At 39.2% G+C, this 24,163-nt stretch overlaps 1 protein-coding gene across 1 annotated transcript; it reads right to left on the reverse strand.

Moving 5' to 3' along the window:
* Window positions 1-23,019: 23,019 nt before the first annotated feature.
* On the reverse strand, window positions 23,020-23,987 carry LOC102666197 (serine/threonine-protein kinase Nek3). Its single transcript, XM_041012476.1, has 3 exons — window positions 23,916-23,987; window positions 23,712-23,758; window positions 23,020-23,392 (listed from the first exon to the last, which is right to left on the reverse strand). Exons 1-3 carry the CDS (start codon window positions 23,979-23,981, stop codon window positions 23,281-23,283), a joined length of 225 nt encoding a protein of 74 aa, XP_040868410.1. The 5' UTR covers window positions 23,982-23,987; the 3' UTR covers window positions 23,020-23,280.
* Between the last annotated feature and the right edge of the window lie 176 nt (window positions 23,988-24,163).

Here is a 24,163-nt window from a genome sequence, read left to right on the forward strand (position 1 = left end):
CCGGAAGCTTCGTTGGAGCCATTTCTTGTGAGGACACGTTCACAAAGTTAGTTTGCATGAAACACCAACTATCATTTCATTTACCTTAAGCACAACAAAAGCCAAACAAATTTGATTAGTGCATATTTCTATTCACCAAATGCAAGTGTCACCGTGCAATTAGAAAATAATCTTACATAGGCACATGTATTATTTTATGATATACATTTTCTTGAAAAGAATTTTAACAACCTAGATTCAAGGTGCCTATCATAGTGTAGAAAGCTCAAATATTAGTCTAGTTTAACCAAACACTCTCACATATTCATGTAATTCATACATTTTACATCCAAGACAAAGTGTAGATTTCTATGCCTAACTCGTGCTCTTGGCATTTTAATCTAACAACCTAAGTTGTCCACACCATCCAAATGACATCCATACATGCACAAACTCATTCCCCAATTCAATTTTCACAATAACACATTGTTAGTCGGTTAATATGACTAACTTTTGTGTAAGAAACTATTGTAAATTGCATACAACTCCTTCCATTTATGGTTTTTTTTGTAATATTGTAATTACTTCTTGTTAATATAGGTGATCAGTACTCAGTATCCCAATTTTGTGCATTTAATGATCCTTCCATCTCAATTTCAGGTGAAATAGGCAAGATTGGTGAAGTGCAGAAATTGTCAACTTGCTAAGCCAATTCATACGCTGAGTGAGCAATCCGTTAAGCGACATCCGCTGGCTAAGCGCATACAAGATTCTGGAAGAAGGATGAGTTGTACAGAAGTGTTGAGCGAGTGTCAACTCGCTAAGCGCATTGCTTGCATCCTCCAAGCTGAGCGAGAAGACTAGCGCTAAGCCAAAAGCCACTTATGCATGCTAAGCGAGCCATCTCGCGCTAACCGCGTGACCGCCAATAGGATTGCCTATTTAAAGCTGAAATCTCAAATTTGGGGGGAAGTGAGCTTTTTAGAGAGTTAGCTTTTGGTTTTGGCTATGGAGAGACTGAGAGATAGCTGAGCTTGATGAGGAAGCCATCTTGTGGAGCTTTGGATGAGATCTTGAGTGATTGTGAGATTTCTAGAGGTGGAGGAGACATCCCCACTATTTGTACTTCTTTAGTCTTTCATTTTCTCTTTTCATTGTTGTAAAAGAAGCTTCCCTGCTATGGAGAGCTAAATCCTCAGTTGGTTCTTCCTATGGGGTACTTGATGTAAATACTTTCATATTTATCTAATGATGTTTTATGTGTTCACTATGCTATCAGTACTCAAATCTAGTGTGCCTTTGCCTTGATCACGTAACTGCATGCTTAGTTAGGGTCACTCAACATTGGGAAATGGTTTGATCCTTAGAACCTGATAGGACGAGGCTAGCTTATCATATTTTCACGAGACATCGGGGTATGATAACTTAGTTTTTGGTATGTTATGTCTTAATGCGGTTTTGGTTAAGTTTAGTCCAACAAGAGACATCTGAGGACGATGTTTGATTAGGATTAGGCTAAACATGCGCGAGACATCGGAGTTTAGTAGTCCATGAGACAACATAGAACACAGGAACATTGTTAGGTAGAGAACATCTTTAATAACATCAATCCACCCAGTAGGAAGACCAACAAGTTGTCTATCTGTCTTTACACACCGCTACTCACCTCTACTTGCTTTTGAATAGTTTAGTTTACATACTTGACCATACCACACACCAAACTTTTATCACAAGACACCTATTTACTGAACCACAGTTTTACCAAGTAAAACAAGTTCTCCGAGAGTTCGATACTCAGTATTCACTTACCATTTTATACTACTTGAGTAATCCGGTGCACTTGCCGGTCGTCGAACAAGTTTATGGTGCCGTTGCCGAGGAACTTGTTTCTATTTGGAAAGTTTAGTTCATTTCTTTAAGTGTCTGTCAGTGTTTTTGTTACTTGTGAATATTTGTTTTTGTTTATATTTGTTTATATTTTTTTTCTTCTTGAATTGGATAACTGTTGTTTCTGTTAGTGTTTTGTATGCATAGATCTCCTACAGGTAATCTAGTATTTGGCTAGAATTCTCAAAGAAGGAACCTTTACTTCAAACGGAAGCACAACCTCCATCCCGTACACCAAAGAGAAAGGGGTTACCCCAATCGATGTGCGCATCGAAGTTTGATAACCATGCAATGCAAAGGGAAGCATCTCATGCCAATCCTTGTATGACACGGTCATCTTCTGAACTATTTTCTTGATATTCATATTAGTATCCTCAACTTCCCCATTCATCTTGGGCTTGTAAGGCGTAGAATTATGGTGTTGGATCTTGAAATCCTCACACATTTCTTTCATCATTTTATTGTTCAGATTGGTGGCATTATCGGTGATAATCTTCCTGGGCAACCCATACCGGCAAATTATCTCTTTTTTGATGAACCTAACCACCACACTCCTAGTGACACTAGCGTATGAAGCCGCTTTAACCCATTTAGTGAAGTAGTCAATGGCGACCAAAATGAAGCAATGTCCATTCGAAGCTTTGGGCTCAATAGCTCCAATCACGTCTATACCCCAAATAGAGAATGACCAAGGCCCTGCCAAGACGTTCAAAGGTATGGGTAGAGCATTGACATTATCGGCAAAGGCCTAGCACTTGTGGCACTTCCTCACATGGATGCAACAATCGTTTTCCATAGTGAGCAAGTAATACCCTGCTCTCAGAATCTTCAGGGCCATGGCATGTTGTTGGCATGTGTTCCAAAGGATCCCTCATGCACTTCTACTAGCATTTGCTCCGCCTTTCTGGCATCCACACATCGAAGCAAAACCATATCATGGTTCCTCTTGTACAGGATATTCCTACTTAGGAAAAAGCTGGCTGCCAACCTTCGCAACATTCTCTTGTCGTTGTTAAAGGCCTCCCGTGGGTATTCCTTGTCTATGATGTACCATTTGATATCGAAGAACCAAGGTTTACCATCTTGGTCTTCTTCTATCAAGTAGCAATGTGCAAGCTTGCCGCAACATCTGAATTCGATGTACGGAAAATCCCCGTGCGGGGTGAGTTGGAACATGGACGCTAGAGTGGCAAGGGCATCAACCACCTGATTCTCCTCTCTAGGAATGTGATGAAAGGATATGTCATCGAAGAATTCTATCAACTTTCTGATGTAGGCCTGATAAGGTATCAACTTATGATCCCTAGTCTCCCATTCTCCTCTCAACTAGTGGATTACACGGGCTGAGTCCCCATATACCTTGAGCAACTTGATCTTGAAGTCAATTGCCGCTTGGTTCCCAAGGGCGCACACCTCGTAGTTAGCTATGTTTTTGGTGCAGTCAAAACCCAACCTAGCTATGAAAGATATATATTGCTCGTCGGGGGAAACCAAAATCGCCCCAAGTCCATGGCCTAGTGCATTAGACGCGTCGTCAAACCACATAATCCATTTGTCCCTATCTTCATCCTCTACTTCCTCCTCGAAAAAGGTCATGATGTCCTCGTCCAAGAATTCTGGATGCATAGGCTGGTAGTCATTGATGGGCTGTTAAGCCAGGTAATCTGCCAAGGCACTCCCCTTTATCGCCTTTTGAGTGACATAAATAATGTCAAATTCCGATAGTAGAACCTGCCACCGAGTAATCCATTCGGTAAGAGCGGGTTTTTCAAAGATGTACTTGACTGGGTCCATTTTAGACACCAACCAAGTGGTATAGTTCAGCATGTACTGCCTTAGACGGTGGGCTGCCTACACCAGGGCACAACATGTTCTTTCGAGCAAAGAGTAGTTCATTTCACACGCTGTGAACTTCTTGCTTAGGTAATAGACGGCCTGTTACCTTTTTTCGGATTCGTCATGCTACCCCAACACACAACCATTGACTCATCCAACACTGTCATATACAGGATTAGGGGTCTTCTAAGCACCGGTGGCACAAGCATAGGGGGATTCATGAATCACTGCTTAATTCTTTCGAATGCCACTTGGCATTCGTCGTCCCATTGGATAGACTGGTTCTCACACAATAGCTTAAAGAGAGGCTCACAAGTGGCGATCAGTTGTAATATGAACCTCGCTATGTAGTTCAATCGTCCTAGGAAACCTTGGACCTGCTTCTCGGTGCGCGGCTTGGGCATTTCGAGGATGGCCTTCACTTTATCTGGGTCTACCTCTATCCCTTTCTGGCTCACAATAAAACCAATCAACTTTCCCGACTTGACCCCAAAAGTGCACTTTGCGGGATTCAACCTTAATCGGTACTTACATAGCCTCTTGAACAACTTTCATAAGTTGACAAGGTGTTCCTCCTTGGTCTTTGACTTGGCAATCATATCATCCATGTAGACCTCATTTTCTTTGTGCATCATGTCGTGGAATAATGCCACCATAGCCTGTTGGTAAGTTGCCCTAACGTTCTTGAGCCCAAAGGACATCACCTTGTAGTAGAAAGTTCTCCACAGGGTGACGAAGGTCATCTTCTCCATGTCCTCTGGTGCCATCTTTATTTGATTATAGCTCAAGAACCCATCCATGACAGAAAACAAGGAAAAATTGGTCGAGTTATCTATGAGGATATCAATGTGCGGTAAAGGAAATTTATCCTTTGGACTAGCTCAGTTTAGATCTCGATAGTCCACGCACATTTGCACCTTCCCCTCTTTCTTAGGGATTGGTACGATGTTGCTGACCCATTCCGGGTATTGAGCAACGGCCAAGAAGCTAGCATTAAACTGCTGATGCAATCCTACCCCGCAAGGGCATTGGATAGAAAACTCCAAGTAGATTGGGCCAGAGATGCAAGAGAAGGCCCTAGGGTTCTTATGAGCCTTAGGGTAGATTTCGGGCCCATGGGCTAAGTACGAGCCCACTTATCTTTGTAAATATTAGATTAAGGTTTCATTATTTTTGGGCCTTGTATTTAGGGCTCCATAATGTAGGTAGGGTACCCTAGAAATATAGGATTTTTCAGCCCTTGTATTTTAGGGCACCTAGACTAGTTTTTGTATTAGGGGTAGTTTTGTAATTTCACATACACTAAGTGGATATTTGATGTGTGTGGTTGGAAATAAATTTAATTAAATTGGTAGAAGCCCAATCCAATTAAATTTTAGAGGGGGAGGTGAGCATTTGCTTACTACACCCCATTGCCACATCATATAGTCACACTTTGTGCATGTCCTTCATGCTTTTCATGCCTCATGACACCTAAGCACACTTAGTGGAGAATCTTGGAATTGATCTTGGATTAGTGGGCTGAACCATAACTAAAATTCACTAATCATAATTAGTGAAATTTTGGCTCCAAAGTTTGGCTCCACAAATTCAATTTCAAATTCAAGTGAAATTTGAATTTCCCTCCAATTTTGTGTGACACTTAGGCTATAAATAGAGGTCATGTGTGTGCATTTTTTTGAACTTTGATCATTTGAATATTAACTTCAGATTTCAGAGCTCTTTTGGAGCACAAAATTTCGTGCTCTTCTCTCCCTCTCCCTTCATTCATCTCCTTCTTCCTCCAAGCTCTTATCCATGGCCTCCTATGGTGGTGAGCTTCTTCTAGACTCATCTTCTCCTTGAAGTGGCGTCTCCTCTCTCTCTTCCTTCTCCATTCCGCTGCCATTTATCTTCCAAGAAGCAAAGGAATCCATTGATGAAGAAGATCCTAGGCCTACAAGCTCCAATGGAGCTTGCATCATGTGTTATCAGAGCATCTTCATCTAGGTGATGTTCTTTTGCTTCCTCTATCTTTTTGTTCGGTGAATTCTCTTTAATTCCTTGTTCTTCATCTTATTCTCCATGTATATCCTCCATTGTCTTGTGGTTTGGTGCTGTTTAGAGTAGATTAAAAAAAAATAAACCGATTAAATCTTAGATCTACACTTGTTCTTGCATTTCTATGGTTCAAATTTTGTAGATCTACTCTTGAATCTTGTTTTTGTGTTGATTTTAGGTTCTATCAATTTTAATTCATAATATTCTTGTTCTGAACCTTTAGATCTAAATTTTGTTCCAAAATATTGATTAGAAAAAAAAAACACAAAAATCTAAGTGTAAATCACTTAATCCATGTTGTCTTAGAGTCATGTTTAGTCATAGTAATTGTCACATTATGTTCTAAGTTTGTGTTGAATTTTATTTTGTTGATTGAATTCTAGATACATTTGTTCATGTATTCTTGTCATTCTTAGCCTATCTTTTGAATTTTGAGTCTAATTCATGCATGTTATTTAGTTCATAACATGTTCTAAATCAATTCCTAGAAGTAGTCTTGTTCTTGAACTTTTTTTTTTTGCTTTCTAAGTTTCCTACATGATGCCTATGATGAAGTTGAGTTGTGGTGCTGAGTTGTGGCTGGATTTGTGAATCAAAATAAGTCTTAAGCTCTCTTTAATTGTGTTATTCAAGATAATTGAGCATAAGCAAACACAAATTGTAACTATCCAAGCCTTAAGCAACATAAACACTACTCTTGATTTCTAGGCTGAAATCGCTGGTGCTGGCAGCTTGAACATACGAACTTGTATAAATTACTGGGAATTGGTAACTACGTTTTTTGAGCTGAAACTTTTACTGAATTTTCTAGACATCTGGACCAAAATTATAAAAAAAGAATCAAGCGATTTGGATTAAAGAAAAAAATAATAAAAATCTCACAAGTTGGCAGAAAAATCAGTGTCCAGGAAAAAAAAAGAAAAGTGAAAGGAAAGTGTGCTTGTTGTTTTGGCTCAAAATTTGTTCTATAATTGGTGCATATTTTATACCAATCCTAATTCTGAAATTTCAATTGAACATTATTGTGAAAACAAGTGCCAAAACTAGAGGTTTCTTGAGTCTTTTTTTTTAGAGTTTTTCTACTCTACTCTAGAGCCATTCTAGGTTTCTCTTTGAGTCCTAGCTTGCTTTTTGTGCTTTTCATTGCTTTAATTGTTGAATAATCCTTGGAAATTTGTCTTGTTAAAACTCTATTGGTTTAGCTTTCATTTCATTTTTTTTTTGTCTTTGGTTATTGCTTGTCTCTTTGTTTCCTTGCTTGTGAGTTGCCATATAGGGAATTGGAAAGGAGGATTGGTGCCATATCTTGAAGAATTTGAGTCAAGAAGCAAGGGGCCAACCACCTTAAGAGCTATTGGACTAAGAAGCACTCCAAATTGAGTGAAACACTAAAGAGAGAATAGCCACCACAATTGAGGACTTTTTTCTTTGTAATTTTGTAATTGGCAATTTGCTTTGCTTTCAAATTTTGTAACAAAAAGGCCTTTCATTGGAAGTAAGTTGGGAGCCTCCGCTAGGTCACCCTACTTCCATTTGTGTGTAATAATTTTAGGCAATTTCCCCTTAGGATAGTGAGTGTTTTGTTGGGAACCTTAAATGAGGTCATCCAAACACTCTTAGGATCCGCCTAGTTTGCATTTCTTGCACTTTAATTTCTTGCTTATTTTCATAGCTTATTTCCTTTACCCTCCATTGTCAAACTACCTAGATAGCTTGCCTTTTACTAATTAGTTTTTACCTTATCTTTCACACCTCTTTTAGTGTTTATTTTGGCTAGTTTCAACCATAGTTTATTTTACCTTTTGTTTTCAAACCCCCAACAAGAAAGAACCATAACTTAGGAACCAACATGAGTCTTCATTCTTCATCTAGTGTTAATGGTGAGGGTTCTACTCCTAAGGACCCCTTGTATAAGATATTAGATGAGTTGAGATCCCTTAAGTTGTGGAAAGAAAAACAAGAGAGAAAAGAAAAAGGTAAAAAAAGAGTGGAAGAAATAAGTCAAGATGAAAGAAAGAAAATAAGAGAGGAAGAAAGAAGAAAAATAATGAAAGAAATGAAAAGAGAAAAACATGTCTCCTATAGTAGTCATAACTCTTGCAAGAGCCTAAGTGAAGAACTTCGTGACTATTATGAAGGAAGGCATAGGTCACATCTTAGACCTCACTCCCATAGGATAGAAAATGAAAGAAAGCCTCAAGAGGTTAACATTAAACTCCCATACTTCCATGGGAAGGACAATGTAGAGGCTAATTTAGATTGGGAAATAAGGGTAGAGAAACAACTTAAAAGGAAGTCTACTTCAAAATCTTATGGCTCTCACTCTTATCCAAAGAAAGACCAAGGTCAAGGAATCTTAGGGGTGAGACCTTCTAAGCCCAAAGATAATAAGGGGAAGACAATAGAAAAGCAACCCCTTAAGGCTAGTATGCAAGAAAAGACTAGCTCCATGAAGTGCTTTAAATGTCTTGGAAGAGGACATATTACTTCTCAATGCCCCACCAAGAAAACCATGATTATGAGGGGCCAAGACATTTATAGTAGCCAAGATGAGGCTACTACTTCACCTTCCTCTAGTAAAAGTGAAGAAGCAAAAGGGGAAGAATCTAGTGAAGAGATCTACCCCCAAGAAGAAGGACAACCTTTAATGGTTAAGGAGGAGTGTAAGGAGGTAAGTGTCTCCTCCAAGAGGTTAGCTAAGAAAGAAAGACATTTTGAAATAAAGACAAATATTAAAGAAATTTCCCTTCTTAGACAACCTCCACATTTTCTCCTTTGTAAAAAGACACTTCTTAGCATTGCCACATCTCTTAGGCTTGAGTTTAATCCTCAAGTAAAGGAGTTGTTGGATGAGGGTTTGGTTCGCAAGAGATTAAATCCTTGTGCTTTGTTGGTGCCCAAAATAGGTATTATTAGGCACCAAATCCCTAAAATAGGTGGTGTGATGAATGTTTTGGGTGGTGCAACACTCTTTTGTAAAATCACTCGTGCACCCAAAATCTTCATGATTTGTGTACATAGGGACTCATTAGGTAGGTTTGTTCTTATTTTTAGTTTCAATACAAACTTAGGCACTCATATGGGACACCTTAGGTTTGTCATACTTTTTGGTAGGAATAATCAACATGAAAATACAGAAAAAGGTATGTTCTATTGCTTTACTTTTCTTAATTTTTTAAATTGTGATCAAGGGGTTCCCATGAACCCTAAGAGAATAAAGGTCATTCCTGAGTGGCCCGCTCCACCAAGTGTAAGAAAAAATTGGGGCTTCCAAGACTTAACAAGCTTTTACAAAAGGTTTGCCCCATATTTTTCTATACTTGTAGCACCACTCATTGAGTTGGTGAGGAACCATGTTCCTTCATGGGAAGATGCCCAGGAAATGAGTTTTCAGACCTTACCTTGCTTCAACATACTAAACACCACTAATACATATGTTTTTGTTCTTTTTACAGGTGTTGAGGAAAAAAGCCCAGCGTTTCAAGAACCTCGGGATTTGAGGTCAAATCCTTTTCAAGGGGGAGGGAATGATGCAATCCTACCCCGCAAGGGCATTGGATAGAAAACTCCAAGTAGATTGGGCCAGAGATGCAAGAGAAGGCCCTAGGGTTCTTATGAGCCTTAGGGTAGATTTCGGGCCCATGGGCTAAGTACGAGCCCACTTATCTTTGTAAATATTAGATTAAGGTTTCATTATTTTTGGGCCTTGTATTTAGGGCTCCATAATGTAGGTAGGGTACCCTAGAAATATAGGATTTTTCAGCCCTTGTATTTTAGGGCACCTAGACTAGTTTTTGTATTAGGGGTAGTTTTGTAATTTCACATACACTAAGTGGATATTTGATGTGTGTGGTTGGAAATAAATTTAATTAAATTGGTAGAAGCCCAATCCAATTAAATTTTAGAGGGGGAGGTGAGCATTTGCTTACTACACCCCATTGCCACATCATATAGTCACACTTTGTGCATGTCCTTCATGCTTTTCATGCCTCATGACACCTAAGCACACTTAGTGGAGAATCTTGGAATTGATCTTGGATTAGTGGGCTGAACCATAACTAAAATTCACTAATCATAATTAGTGAAATTTTGGCTCCAAAGTTTGGCTCCACAAATTCAATTTCAAATTCAAGTGAAATTTGAATTTCCCTCCAATTTTGTGTGACACTTAGGCTATAAATAGAGGTCATGTGTGTGCATTTTTTTGAACTTTGATCATTTGAATATTAACTTCAGATTTCAGAGCTCTTTTGGAGCACAAAATTTCGTGCTCTTCTCTCCCTCTCCCTTCATTCATCTCCTTCTTCCTCCAAGCTCTTATCCATGGCCTCCTATGGTGGTGAGCTTCTTCTAGACTCATCTTCTCCTTGAAGTGGCGTCTCCTCTCTCTCTTCCTTCTCCATTCCGCTGCCATTTATCTTCCAAGAAGCAAAGGAATCCATTGATGAAGAAGATCCTAGGCCTACAAGCTCCAATGGAGCTTGCATCAACTGCTTTTTCACCTTTTCTTTTATCTTCAAAGACATCTCGGGCTTCATCCTCTTCAGCTTTTGCTTCACCAGGGAACACTCGGGATTCAGAGGTAATCTATGTTGTACGATATCGGGACTCAACCCAGGCATATCTTGGTAGGACCAAGTGAAGATGTCTTGGTAGTCTGGCAGCAAAGCCACCAATTCATCTCGGACATTCGTGGACATGTCAGTGCCAACCTTGACCTCTTTTCTTTCTTCGCCAACACCTAAGTTTACAATCTCCATTTCTTCTTGGTGTGGCTTCACTTCCCTGTCTTCCTGTTTGACCATTCTTTTTAGCTCTGGGGGAAACCTCCAATCCTCATCTTCCTCTTTCTCAGCTTGATTTATCAATTGCTCAAAATCAACGTATAGGTCCTTGGTATCATTACCTTTACAGGACTCATTGTTGGATCTGTACCATTTAATCGCATCACAAATAAATATGCAGAAGAATGAAAATAGATGAAAGTGCAAGAGCAAATGTAGAAGGATTGTGTATTTATAATTTCGTGGTAACAAAAGACATGCCCAAACAGGGAGAAAACCCTAAAGCCCAGGCCCAGCAATAGGGTTAGAACTAACGAATTACATTGAGTTTGCCACGGAAACCCTGAGTTTTTTGACAATTTTCCAATTCCCCAATTCGAACTCCGGAGGACACGGCCATACCCAATTTGGTTGCTCTTGAGGGGTTTCTTCGTGTATCACAGCAACCCATCCTTCGCACATCCACCCCGCGCTGATAAAGCTTTGATCGATGTGACATATGGGGACTCCTTTCACTTGCAGCCTTTGCGGCTGGCCCGCGCTTCTCTCCCTCCTTTCTTGGGCAATCCTCCTTATGCCGGTGCGCGTACCTTCTCTCCCTCCTTCTCATATCCCAGCTCAAACCTTCCACGGTTTCCTGTGAACTCTACCAGGCTTGTTATGCCATTGTCATTCCGGCTCAAACCCATTCTGGGTTCATAACCATGCCTCAACATCACTCGAGCCACCATCAACATGGCACCAGATGAGCGAGGTTGTACCGGGGGAGACTCCACGTAAGCATTGCTCACAACTTCCAATGCTTGAAAGGATGTTTCCAAGGACTCCTCTATGACCTCCACATAAGGCGCAGAAGAAGGATAACTCATAAGAATGCCTTCTTCTCCCAAGACTATAATCAATTGCCCCTCCACCACAAATTTCAACTTTTGGTGTAGTATTGAAGGGACCACCCCAACCGAATGAATCCAAGGTTGGTCTAATAAGCAGTTGTAGAAGGGATTTATGTCCATCACTTGGAAGGTAATTTGGCACACATGGGGTCTGATTTGGATTGGGAGATTGATCTCCCCCCTTACATCCCAGCAACTGTCGTCGAAAGCCCACTCTACCATGGAGCTTGGCCTTAGGTGTGATGCATTAAAAGGAAGCTTGTCCAAAGTAGCCTTGGGCATGACATTGAGGGAAGAGCCGTTGTCAATAAGCACTTTGGCCACTATGTGGTCCAAACATTTGACAGATATGTGCAAGGTCCTGTTGTGTCCCTTGCCCTCGACGGGTATTTCCTCATCGGCGAAAGTGAAGTAGTTGTTGGCCGTAATGTTGTTGATTATGCCCCTGAAACCCTCCACAGATATGTCGCTACATGGGCTTTATTCAAAATCTTGACTAATAGTGCCCGATTAGGCTCAGAGTTCATAAGTAGTCCCAACAGAGATATCCTAGTTGGGGTTTTATTTAGTTGTTCAATTACCTTGAACTCGCTCCATTGGATGATTCTCAGGAACTCGGTTGCTTCTTCAGCGGATATTCCATTTTTGCTGAAGTCATCCTCTTCCTTGGCAAACCTTCCAGCCGGGACTTCGTCATTCGGAATCGAACCTACCTTATCGCTCTCTTCCATGCCCGCCTTTGCTTTCCCCTTTGGGTCTTTGGATCGCACTAGTGGCTCGGGTGCTGCGATGATCCGCTCGCTATGAGTCATGTCGCTCATGCAAAAGATGTTTGTGACCTTAGCAAAGTATAAATCATCTTTAACGTGCATGATGGACGCGTCTTTCCTTCCGTCGGGCCCTTGTGTGTCGTACCCTATGGCACCACCTTGTCACTTTTGTAGGGGAAAGGTGCAGGCTTCTTAACTGGGTGGGACATGCTGGAAACCTCGGGGCTTTTGTGTGGCAACATCCCTAGTGAAGTGGATCACCAATGGCTTGGGTTTGCTCGGGCTCTTATCAACTGACTGCATGCACACATCTCCTTCCCCCTTTCTTGTGCCACAAACTTCAATTAGGCCTTTGTCCATCATCCCCTATAGCAACTCCTCCGCCATTGGGCATGTCTCCACGTCGTGTGATGTCCCCAGATGTAACAAACAAGAATATCCATTGTCCCCATCAAGGAAAATCATGTCCGCTTTGTGCAGTGCTTCCAATATGAACCTCCTAGAGGTTAACACGTCTTCCATCCGCTTTGGCCCCTAAGGTCTACACTCCTCCACCACATTAACTGTTGAGCCTCCATGACTGGCGAGGGTATTCGCCCTTACATTCGGGCTGTCCTCTTGAAATGTCAACCACCCCGCGTTAATCAAACTTTGTACCTTGTGTTTGAAGGCCACGCATTGCTCTATTGAATGCCCCGAGACACCCCGTGATAGGGGCAGGTTGCATTGGGGTTGTACCAATGAGGGAAAGGAGACTGGTAGATCTTCCCAGGGTTCACCATCGCCATCTGGTTGGTGATCAAGGATGGTAGCAAGTCAGCATATGGCATCGGGATTGGGGTGAATTCTACAGGCTTCTTTGCTGGAAAATTCCTTCCCGAATTGGTGCTTGTCCTGGGATTGGTGTTGCCGGTGGGACAAGATTGTGCGGGAAATGAGTTTTGTGGAGGGGGGCTTTGTGGTCAAGTGGGCAACCTTTGTTGGATGGGCGTCGGATTGGGAGGGTTTCCGATGTTGGCCGAATAGTTTGGTTGGTGTAGGGAATATTGGTAAGTGGGGTTGTGAGGGGTTTGTTAGGATTTAGGCCATGTAGGAGCTGAAGTTATAGCATGGGTGTCTCCCTCCTTCTTCTTGGCTCCACTCGCTCTGAACCTCCTATTGCTTGTGCTTGCGGAAGCGGCATAATCGAACTTTCCCCTTCTCAAGACTACCTCAATCCTCTCGCCCGCAAATACCAAATCTATGAAACTAGAGGGCATGTAACCCACTATCTTCTTAAGGTAGAACACTGGCAGTGTGTCCACTATCATGGTTATCATTTCTCTTTCCATCATGGGGGGTGCCACTTGGGTTGCCAGGTCCCTCCACCTCTGGGCATACTCTTTAAAGGACTCATGCTCCTTCTTGCTCATATTCTGCAATTGGGTTCTATCAGGAGCCATGCCGGTGTTGTATTGATACTACTTGATGAAGGCAACCATCAAGTCCTTCCAAGAACAGATCCGAAAAGCTTCCAAGTTAGTATACCTGGTGACCGCCGCCCCGACCAAGCTTTCTTGGAAAAAGTGCATTAAGAGATTCTCATCTCTAGAGTATGCCCCCATCTTCCGATAGTACATTTTTAAGTGGTTCTTCGGGCAAGTAGTCCCCTTGTACTTATTGAAATCCGACACCTTGAACTTTGGAGAGATGATGATGTCAGGCACTAAGCACAACTTCGCCATGTCGGCAAACGGGTAATCACCGATCCCTTCGATGGCCCTCAGCCTTTCTTCTATGAGATCCAACTTCTCCCTTTCTTCCATGGCCGGAGGCAGTCTCCCCACTGAGAAGTGCAGAGGTTGCAGTGGGCGGTGTTGAGGAGCTCCCGTGGCATTGGGTTGAGGCATACCACTAAACGCTGGTCCCTCAATGGCATACATAGGGTATGGTTCGATGTCACCCAGAGCATGATCCCGAGGCTCTTCACAGGCTTCCCCCACAGGTTGAGCGAAGGGTGCATGTCCCAACTGGGGTTGCTGGCCTTCAAGGGGAATGGGAACGGAGTGGTTGGCGTTTTTGTTGGGCAGGTGCACTGCATTGGGTGGTGTATAGTTGGGGGGTAAGTCATATGGGAAAGAATTCCTATTTTGCCCCATATAGGGACCACCTATGCTGCCTAACACCTCCCCTCCTTGACCTACCATGACCAGGGCTGGTTGGCTTGTTTGGTTTATGGCGGATGGGTGAGTCGGATCCACCTCAGCGACGGTGCTGGTGGTGGCAACTGCGACCACATTGTTCTCCATCATCTGTTTCATACTTAACATGGCCTCCATCATAGAGGTCATTTGATCCTTCATGGCCTCCATGTCGGCCTTCATTTGCTCTTGTATTTCTTCTATCTCACTCATGATTTAGTTTTGGCACGGGTTTGATAGGGATGCCATAAATCGTGTTCGATCCTTTTGGTTACTGTGTTACTTTGACTACGACTACTAAAAGAACAAAATGCAATGAGTAATGCGACAACGAATTAAACATGAATGCATGATAATGATAAGTTGTCAAAGTATTGAACCCACACAAAAATTTCAGCAAAGACATAGGGTTGAATCGAATCTCATTTCATTAAGAGACAGTACTATTTATCTTGTCAAAGTCAAAGCATAAAATACAAACACCTCAGCGGTTCCTAATTATGTGGGACAACAACTCGATCATATGCTGACAATAATTGAAAAGCCTATGAACTTCCTCAGGAGCCAAGTATACGTCTGCCATGGCCTTGGCTCTGGCTAATAGCCTTGGAAGCTCTTGACTCCCATTCAGAGTGAAGGCGAACCTATCCATCCATTTCATGGCTTCTCCATGTAATGAATCTATCACTCTCTCCCTTGCTTCCCTTTCTGCTTGCAGAGCCGATACTTTTGCATGCTCGTCCTCTAGCTTTTGCTCATGGATAGCAGCTAGGTTTAGCTTCTCTTTATACTAGTCAATGACTATCCGCATATTCTCTTTCATCCTACTCAATTGTTCGGTCAAGCTCCTCTTTGACCTTTGACAAGCCTTCAACTTGTCCTCTAATATCATACTTTCCATCCTTGACTTGTCCCTTTCGACCCTTCAAAGCTTGAGTTCGCTGTTGCTGCCCCATAAAGCCCCTCATAACTTGTTTCGGCCCCATTCTTCTTTTTGGGACCTCTTCGTTTCTCGTTCTAATGCTTCGGCTATGGCCATGTTGACATCCCTCAGCTTGTCACACTCTTTCCTGATCCTTATGGTTGTTGTCTTGAACTTTTCCTTGACCACTCGCTTCCTTTCAAGTTCCGCTTTCAAGGCTTGCACTTCTTCGCTCTCCTCAGGGACTTCAGTCTCTTCCCCACTTGAAATCTTTAGCTTCGGAAGCCAAGTTATCCCTTGCATCCGAGCCTTCAACCATTTATGATATCCGCTAATAACACCGTTGCTACTTCCTCTAAGCTCCTTATCCTTTCTTTGCACTGCATTCGTTTTTCGGACTCTTTGAAGCATTTTTGCATTAGGGTCACTGAAACCTTGTGCGATACTCTCTTCCGATGGCGCCCCTCTCATATGGTAGCCTAGTTGTCTTATGGCATGTACGAGATTATAATTAATACAACCCTCGTTCCCATCAAGGGGACGTTTGGGAACCCTTCACATGAGCACAAAACTTCGGCCCCTCCTTCCTTCCATCGGGGAAACCAATTGACAGACGCCCCTACCATAATTGCCAAGAGTTCTTCCCAATTTTCTTTCCCTCTCTCGGCACACATGTGATCACCTTGTAGGGGACAAATGGGTCTACTTGCATGAAGAAAAATGTGAGAGACTAGCCATACATAAAGAGTGGGTGTGCAACAGACAATTCTTGTGCTACTCTTCTTGCATCTTGGGTCGAATGTGTCATAAGCATCGGCCAAAATAGCAACGACCGGACTTTCCTTGCTATAGTGATAAGCAAGAAAAGCATCGATCACTGTTAGATCCACTAGCCCATCCACATTTGGAAAGAGGACGATCCCAAACACCAACAGTGCTAAAACATCAACGAATGAAGTCCACTCTCCTTGATCTACCAAAGCTTTTGCTTTCTCTTCCAAGTGCTTCCTTCGTATCCCAAACTTTCCTTAAAAGAGGGTGTTTGGTTCGATCCCATGTTTAATAGAATGAAAAACTCTGCTGATCAATACTTCAACACCCTATCATAGAGGAAATATGATGAATGCATGAGGGAATGTTTATGCTATGCATGGCAAAAATGCATTTTATTTACAGACACAAGAGCCCGGAAGACCATCTCTTCTTACCCACAATGCATTGGGCATCATGGTTCATTCGTAGTCATTACCATGGTGCCCCATGCATGCATTTAAAAAGGTGATGCGGACCTTCCGACTTCCCATGACAAAATGATGAGACAAATGCAATGCACGAGTGGTGACACAATATGAGTATGCATGCGTGGGAGCATGTGGTTGATAGCACAAATAGAAACATACTGGATGAACGAGCATGGTAACACAATCAATTAATGCCGAAATGACATAACAACATGGCAAGCATAGGAAAGACGCACACAATCATGACATCATAAAGATATGCATGGCTATATAAAGGAAACGAAACATAGTGTGTTTGTTCCGTGCCCCTATTTCAGGAACCTAATAGGAGGGACTAAAGGTTTGCTACTTAGTGATAACTCCCAAGGTGGTTGCATATATCTTTCAAAGGTTTCTAGAGATATCATCCTCTTTGATATCAAACATTGTGGCGGTAGGGACTACCAATGACAATGTATCATCAAAGAGAAAAACTCTAGATGAGGTTTCACTGTCATCAAGCGAGTCGGAGACTCAGCATGACCATAGATCAACCTCCACTTCCTATGTTCCCATGGACCCGGGTATAGGGCCCTAATAACTCACCGTGTGTGCAAAGGTGTAGGTGCCATGTGTGCATCAAATAAACAAATATTTATAAATGCATGTATTAAGTAAACAACCACACCAAATACAAAAGCATCGAAAGAGTTATATGAACACAGGAGCATGAAAGAAAGAAAGGGAAACAAAACAAAGAGGAAGTCATGATAAATATTGCAGGGACGCATTGTAATTGATTACAATATTTGGTAATCGATTACTCCTTACTTAACTGCCTGTAATCGATTACACTATTGTGGTAATCGATTACCAGAGAGCATTTTAGCCAAAACTAAATGGTGAATGACTTTTAAGGGAAAATGGATTTGAATGAATATCAAAATACTTTCTTAAAGAAAATATATATGAAAAATACTTTATGAATGAATCTTAATAAACTAATTCACATATCATATTCAAAATCATGCATAATTATTTAAAGGAAACATATATATATTCAATTATATCAAAATAATCAACACAAGTATTGAAGAATAAAGATCATAGATATTATCAAAATATTTAAATGAGACTTCATGCTTTGAGAAAGAAAATTAACTCAATCAAGAACATATAAACACATACTCACAATTTCAATCAATCAAGACAAACAAATAAAATTTTGTTAGTCATCATAATCAAAATTAATTGAAAGGAAAATTTCAACCAAAATAATTTTTTTAAAAAGAATGGTTTTGATGTTACCTTTTTCATGATTAAAGTATCTAATTCTTCAAAGATGGAAGTCATATTTTTTACTTTTTGCTTAATCTTCTTGAGAGATGTTCTCATCACTTTCATAGTCCTTGGTTAGAAGGTTTATCTCCTTCCCGGAACCGTCGGATGAGTCATTGTCATCCCATGCAATGTAGGCCTTCTTGGTCCTTCTTTCTTCATACCTTTTCTTATCACTTTTCTCAGGCCATTCCTCATTTGAAGGACAATTTGCTTTGATGTGACCAAGTTGGTTGCATTTGTAGCATCTAAGAACTTGAGAGTCTTCTTGAGATCTTCTTCCATTGTTGAAGTTCTGACACCTCTCGATTCTTTTTTTCTTGACATTTTTTAAAATTCTTCACAAAGAGTGAGAAGTCTTCTTCATCATCTGATTCTTCTTCTTCATTTTCTTCTTGCATTGATGAGGAGGCTTTAAGTGTTATACTTCTTTTCTTTTTTTTGGTTTCTTCATTTTGATTAAGACGTTGGAGTTCCATTTCATGTTCCTGCAATTTTCCAAACAAAGTAGCAAGAGACATAGAGGAAAGATCTTTACTTTCAGAAATAGCAGTCACCTTGGGCTGCCATTCTCTACTTAAGCATCTTAAAACTTTATTAATTAGATCTTCATTAGGGAAGATTTTTCCTAAAGAGACAAGATGGTTGACTATATGTGTGAATCTTTTCTGCATACTATGTATGTTTTCATTAGGATTCATCCTAAACAATTCATATTCATGTGTAAGGGTATTGACTCTAGATCTTTTCACATTAGTGGTGCCTTCATGTGTAAGTTGGAGAGTATCCCACATCTCCTTGGCATTTGTGCAATTTGACACTCTAAAATACTCATCTATTCCTAGGGCTGAAGTAATAATGTTTTTGGCTTTAAGATCATACTGGATTTTTCTTCTATCTTCTTTAGTCCACTTATCTCTAGGTTTTTGTGTTGTGGTGCTAGTGCTTACATCTACTACAGTATGTATGTAAGGTCCTATTTCTATTGCTTCCCAAATGTTTAAATCTATGGCTTCAATGAAAATCTACATACGGGTTTTCCAATAGTGGTAACCCTCACCATTGAAGATAGGGGGCCTATGGATGGAATTTCCTTCAGGAAACAAAGAATTTGAAGAGGCCATGAATCTTGAAGTGGTTAAACTTTCTACAAGATACCTGCTCGGATACCACTTGTTGGATCAAGTGGCCTTGGAATAATTAAGAAGGAGGGATTGAATTAATTATTAGTAAACCTTTACTAATTAAAACTTATCCTTCTTAATGTTACTAGATTCAATTAGGCTTTTACTACAAAGTTAAGAAAGTAAAGAACAGAAATAGAAACTTAACCAAAAGTAAAAGCGATAATTAAAGTGCACAGCAGAAATTAAAGAATGTAGGGAAGAAGAAGACAAACACAAGAGTTTTATACTCGTTCGGCAACAACCCATGCCTACATCCAGTTCCCAAGCGACCTGCGGTCCTTGAGATTTCTTTTCAACCTTGTAAAACCCTTTACAAGCAAAGATCCAAAAGGGATGTACCCTCCCTTGTTCTCTTTGAACAACCAAGTGGATGTACCCTCCACTTGAACTGATCCACAATAGATGTACCCTCTCTTGTTGTCAGTTACAACAACCCAAGTAGATGTACTCTCCACTTGTACCACAAAGGATGTACCCTCCAATGTGTTAAGACAAAGTTCTCAGGCGGTTAGTCCTTTGAAACTTTGTGGTGGGGAAACAAAAGATATCTTAGGCGGTTAGGCGGTTAGTCCTTTGAAATCTTTTGTTTATGGGAAAGGGAAGAATCAAAAGAATTCTCAGACTGTGTCATTTTGAATTCTTTGACAAGGGAGAAGGGAGACACAAAAGAATTCAGTCGGTTAGTCCTTTGCTCTTTTGGAAAAGGGAGAAGAGAGACACAAAAAGAATTCAGGCGGTTAGTCCTTGGCAAATTCTTTTTGGCAAAGGGAGAAGGGAATGAAAAAGATGAATAACACACTTTTGTTTTCTGTGAAAGAACAAAATTTGGAAACTAGAAAACATAGAAAGCTTTTGGCAAAGGAAGAAGAAGAAGTAGAAGTTCAAAGAGATGTTCAAAAGTTAATTGGAAAAGTTCTAATAATTGTTCTTGAAATGCAAGTCAAGGTCTTGCTTTTATAGACTCTTCATGTCTGGTCAAGAAAACCATTAGAAGAGTTATAACCTTTAGAAAAACTTGAAAACCATTGGAAGAGTTACATCTTTTGATTTTTATTCAAAACTTGTCACTGGTAATCGATTACCAAAACCATGTAATCGATTACACAAAGCTTTTTATGAAAGGATATGACTCTTCACAATTGATTTTGAATTTCAACGTTCAGATACACTGGTAATCGATTACCAATATCTTGTAATCGATTACACCATTTTGAAATCAATTGGAACGCTGCAAATTCAGTTGAAAACTTTTGAAATCAAACTTTGCCGCTGGTAATCGATTACAGGAAACTGGTAATCGATTACCAGAGAGTAAAAACTCTAGCAACTTAGAAAATTTTGAGAAAAACTCTTTTGAAAAACAAAATTGTGTTGTGTTTGTTTTTTGAAAAATCTTTTCAATACTTCCCTTGTGAAGTCTTCTTGATTTCTTCTCTTGAATCTTGAATTTAACTTCTCTTGATTCTTGAATCTTCTTGATTTCTTCTCATGAAACTTGATCTTGAATTTGTGGACTCGATCTTGAAATCATTCTTTGGGCTTTTTGTCATCATTTTTGTCATTATCAAAAATACTTGAATCAATTTGATTCATCATCGTGAAGCTTGCTTCTACACGCCGAAACAACTCTTTCTCTTCTTTTCAAAAATCAAGAGATTGTTTCAAGGTCCAAAAACGACTTTTCTTTGGTTCAAATCAATCTTTCAAAAAAGATAAAAAAAAAACCAATTTAACCAACGTTTAGTTCTTAAAGAACTACATAGGTCTGATTTCCTCATTGCAATTGAGGAATACGTAGGAGCGAGGGAAACACCCTTGTCGACCCCAAAAAAGTAAAAAAATATAAAAAGGACCAAAAAGTAAAAAAAAATACAAAAAGGGAAAATAAAGGTAAAAGGGAAAATAAAGGTAAAAGGGAAAATAAATAATATTGAAGTCATGATTTGCACACTCGATTGGAGGCTGTCATCCCTTGTGATGGATGCGTGGGGTGCTAATACCTTCCCCGTACGTAAATGACTCCTAAACCCTCATTTTCAAAATACGCAGACCCTTGACCTTTTCCATTTTTGGTATTTCCGATGTTTTCCCCAAATAAACTTTGGTGCACTATTATAAAAAAGCGCTTCTACGTCGGTCAAACAGAGGATATAATGACGTTTTTCACCCGTCGTAGAATGTGACGTCGTTGAAGGTTAAAAATTTCCACGACGGGTCCAAAATCACCGTCTTAGTAAGTGAGCAACTTTCAAAGACGGTACTAAGGTAAGCACCATCTTTGAATGTCAGCTTACTAAGACGGTGCTTACCTCAACAACATCTTTGAAAGTTGCTCACATTCTAAGACGTTACTTACGTCATCTTAGAATGCCTACTTTCCAAGACGTTGCTAAGATAAGCACCGTCTTAGTAAGCTGATATTCAAAGACGGTGTTTACCTCAGCACCGTCTTTGAATTAAATATTATTTTTAAATATTGATATTTTTTGGTTTATATCCCATCAGAGAAAATATAAATAATTAAAAATAATATATATTATCATGATTGTAATTAATAATATATATTAGCATGTCAGTAAAATTCAAACATTCAAACTATCAAGGAGATTTTTAAACAAATTATCCAGAAAATTACCACAAACTCATCAATCATCATAAAGCATTGCAAAGTTTCTTTTTACCCAACACCCTTAATTGTTGCCCGGTAAAATAATAGTGCATAAGTGCGGCATTATTTGCATTCTATTTTATATGAGAGCTAGTCCTGCAATTTAATCCCCACTACTAAATTTCCAAACATTTTGATCAACCTTAAGTTACTTGGATATGAAGTGCATAAATGTAAACAATGATCAGCCATATTCCCATAAAGATATAATGGACAAATAAATTTTTATTTACACAGGCACCACTTTGATATACAAGTTCCACCAAAGGTCCATACTTACGTTCCACCAGGACATGCTTTTCCCAACTCCCCACTAGCAGCAAGTCGTGCATCCTTCTGTAAAAGCTCTACTGCAAGGACATCTCTTGCCTGAAAATCACGTATAAACCCATGATTACCAGTGTGAATACCACTTTCATTTCTTTCAAGTTTTAACACATTACTATTACTAGAGACATATTCCAAATAAACGGAAAGTGTTTCTTTTCCCTACAAACATGGCACATTCCAAATACCGGTATTGATAATTTTCATTATATATTTGGTCTTTCATATTTTAAAAAACTAGTATTTAATTTTGATATTCATTGCATTTATTTATTACATAAAATAATTTATATTTGACTATTTTACATAATTTATATTATTTAAATTATTAAAATAACACTCATTCATTTTTTAATCATATTTTTCTGTATCTAAGAATAAAAGACAAGTCCTAGGAAATTTACTAGAACTCATGCAGTCTGTTCATCCTTAGTAATCATATAAATTTACAACAACATCATAAAATTGCGTGAAAAAAGTCTAATAAATAACTGAGAAATAATCTAATAATAAAATTTTCAATTTTTTATTACATGTTAAATTTATTTTTCACATAACTTTTACTATATTCATGATTTCTAGTTAATTTTTGCTGAATATTTTCGTGGAAAAGAATAAAGAATTTTTAATTGTGCTTAAACTCTAATAAACTTATAGTATAATAATATAAATAATATTAACTAGAAAAAAAATGGACTCCGTGAATTTCAAAAAGAATACTGGGCATTTATAGTATAATATAAATAATCTTTTCGTGTCCATTAATATTTAACCATGTCAAGCGCCAACAAATATAGAAAGCTATAGAAAAATAACAAAAAATGAAATAAAAGGAAAGGAACAGCTAGTATACATACTTGGAGACACCCATTAATATTCCTAGCTTTTGGGTAAGTGTAAGCCGAATAGCCAAGCACTGCTAGAACAAGCCCAAGCACACAACACAAGCTAATAAAATAAAATTGCTTACAATGACTAAATAAGGAAACATAATGAAATTATGAAACAACTCTCAAGATTACTTCCTTAGTATGATGTCTATTTGATTACATAATATTTAGAGATATTCTAAAATATTTTAAGACACATTAAATATATTATGAGATATTTTGTATAAATTCAAACACTTCCCTTGAAGCTAATGCTTACAAAATTTTTAACATTGTCACAATTAAAAAACTAAAACCAAGTTACTTACAGTGTGGAAGAGTAAACAATTGGCAGTGGAGAAATGGAGGATCTATTTATTTTATTGATAAGATCCCCGAAAATGGAAGAGTAACCAAGGAATGGAACACAAAGCCTTATTAGTTACCTCCTCCGAAAAATAAGATCCCCAAGCTTTCTTTATATTCACAGCCCTGCTCCAGAAGAACGTAGTATTCCATGATTTAGACTTACAAAATAGAAGTTTGTAAGTTATCCACATTTCAAGTTTAGCCGGCTTTCACCCAAAGGACGGGTTAAGACTTTAAGAGTTGTGAAAATCATTCTCGGAATCTTACCTAATGTTTAAGACTTTAGGCAAATAGGTTACATGCAGATAGCTAACAAAACATTTTACTTCTTAGACATAATTATATGGCAATGGCATTCTCTCTAATCACAAATAATGAATAACTCACATACTTAATTTATGCTAGAAACAATGGTGTCACTAACAGATATTACCAAACTTACATGTCTCCTCCTTCACAATAGCCAGTTATAATGCATATGTAGTCATCCTACAGAACATGAAAATAACATAAATATTAAGGATTCGTGAACATTTAAATAAGCCTATACATTATATAGAACTTCAAACTTAAATTTTTATCTATATATAAAAGTATAAAGGAAAATTCAATAAGAAAAAGAAAGACTGAATTTTACGGTCTTTACCTTCTCCACCCAAGCATCTTTGTACTCCACAATATATGGGTAATGTAGTTTTGCTATTAGGTCCATCTGAAACGCACAGAGAGAAAGAGAGACAATATCACCATTCTTTGTACTCCACTATTAATATATTACAATTATAGAAAAAATAGCTTCATAATTCAGATGGAATTAAGCTCAAATAAAATGCCACATCACATGGTGCTCATAGCATTTTGTAAGAATACTAAATTCATAAAACCAAATGTCTT

The sequence above is a fragment of the Glycine max genome, chromosome 2 (assembly GCF_000004515.6).
Source record: "Glycine max cultivar Williams 82 chromosome 2, Glycine_max_v4.0, whole genome shotgun sequence".
Classification (NCBI taxonomy): Eukaryota; Viridiplantae; Streptophyta; class Magnoliopsida; order Fabales; family Fabaceae; genus Glycine; species Glycine max.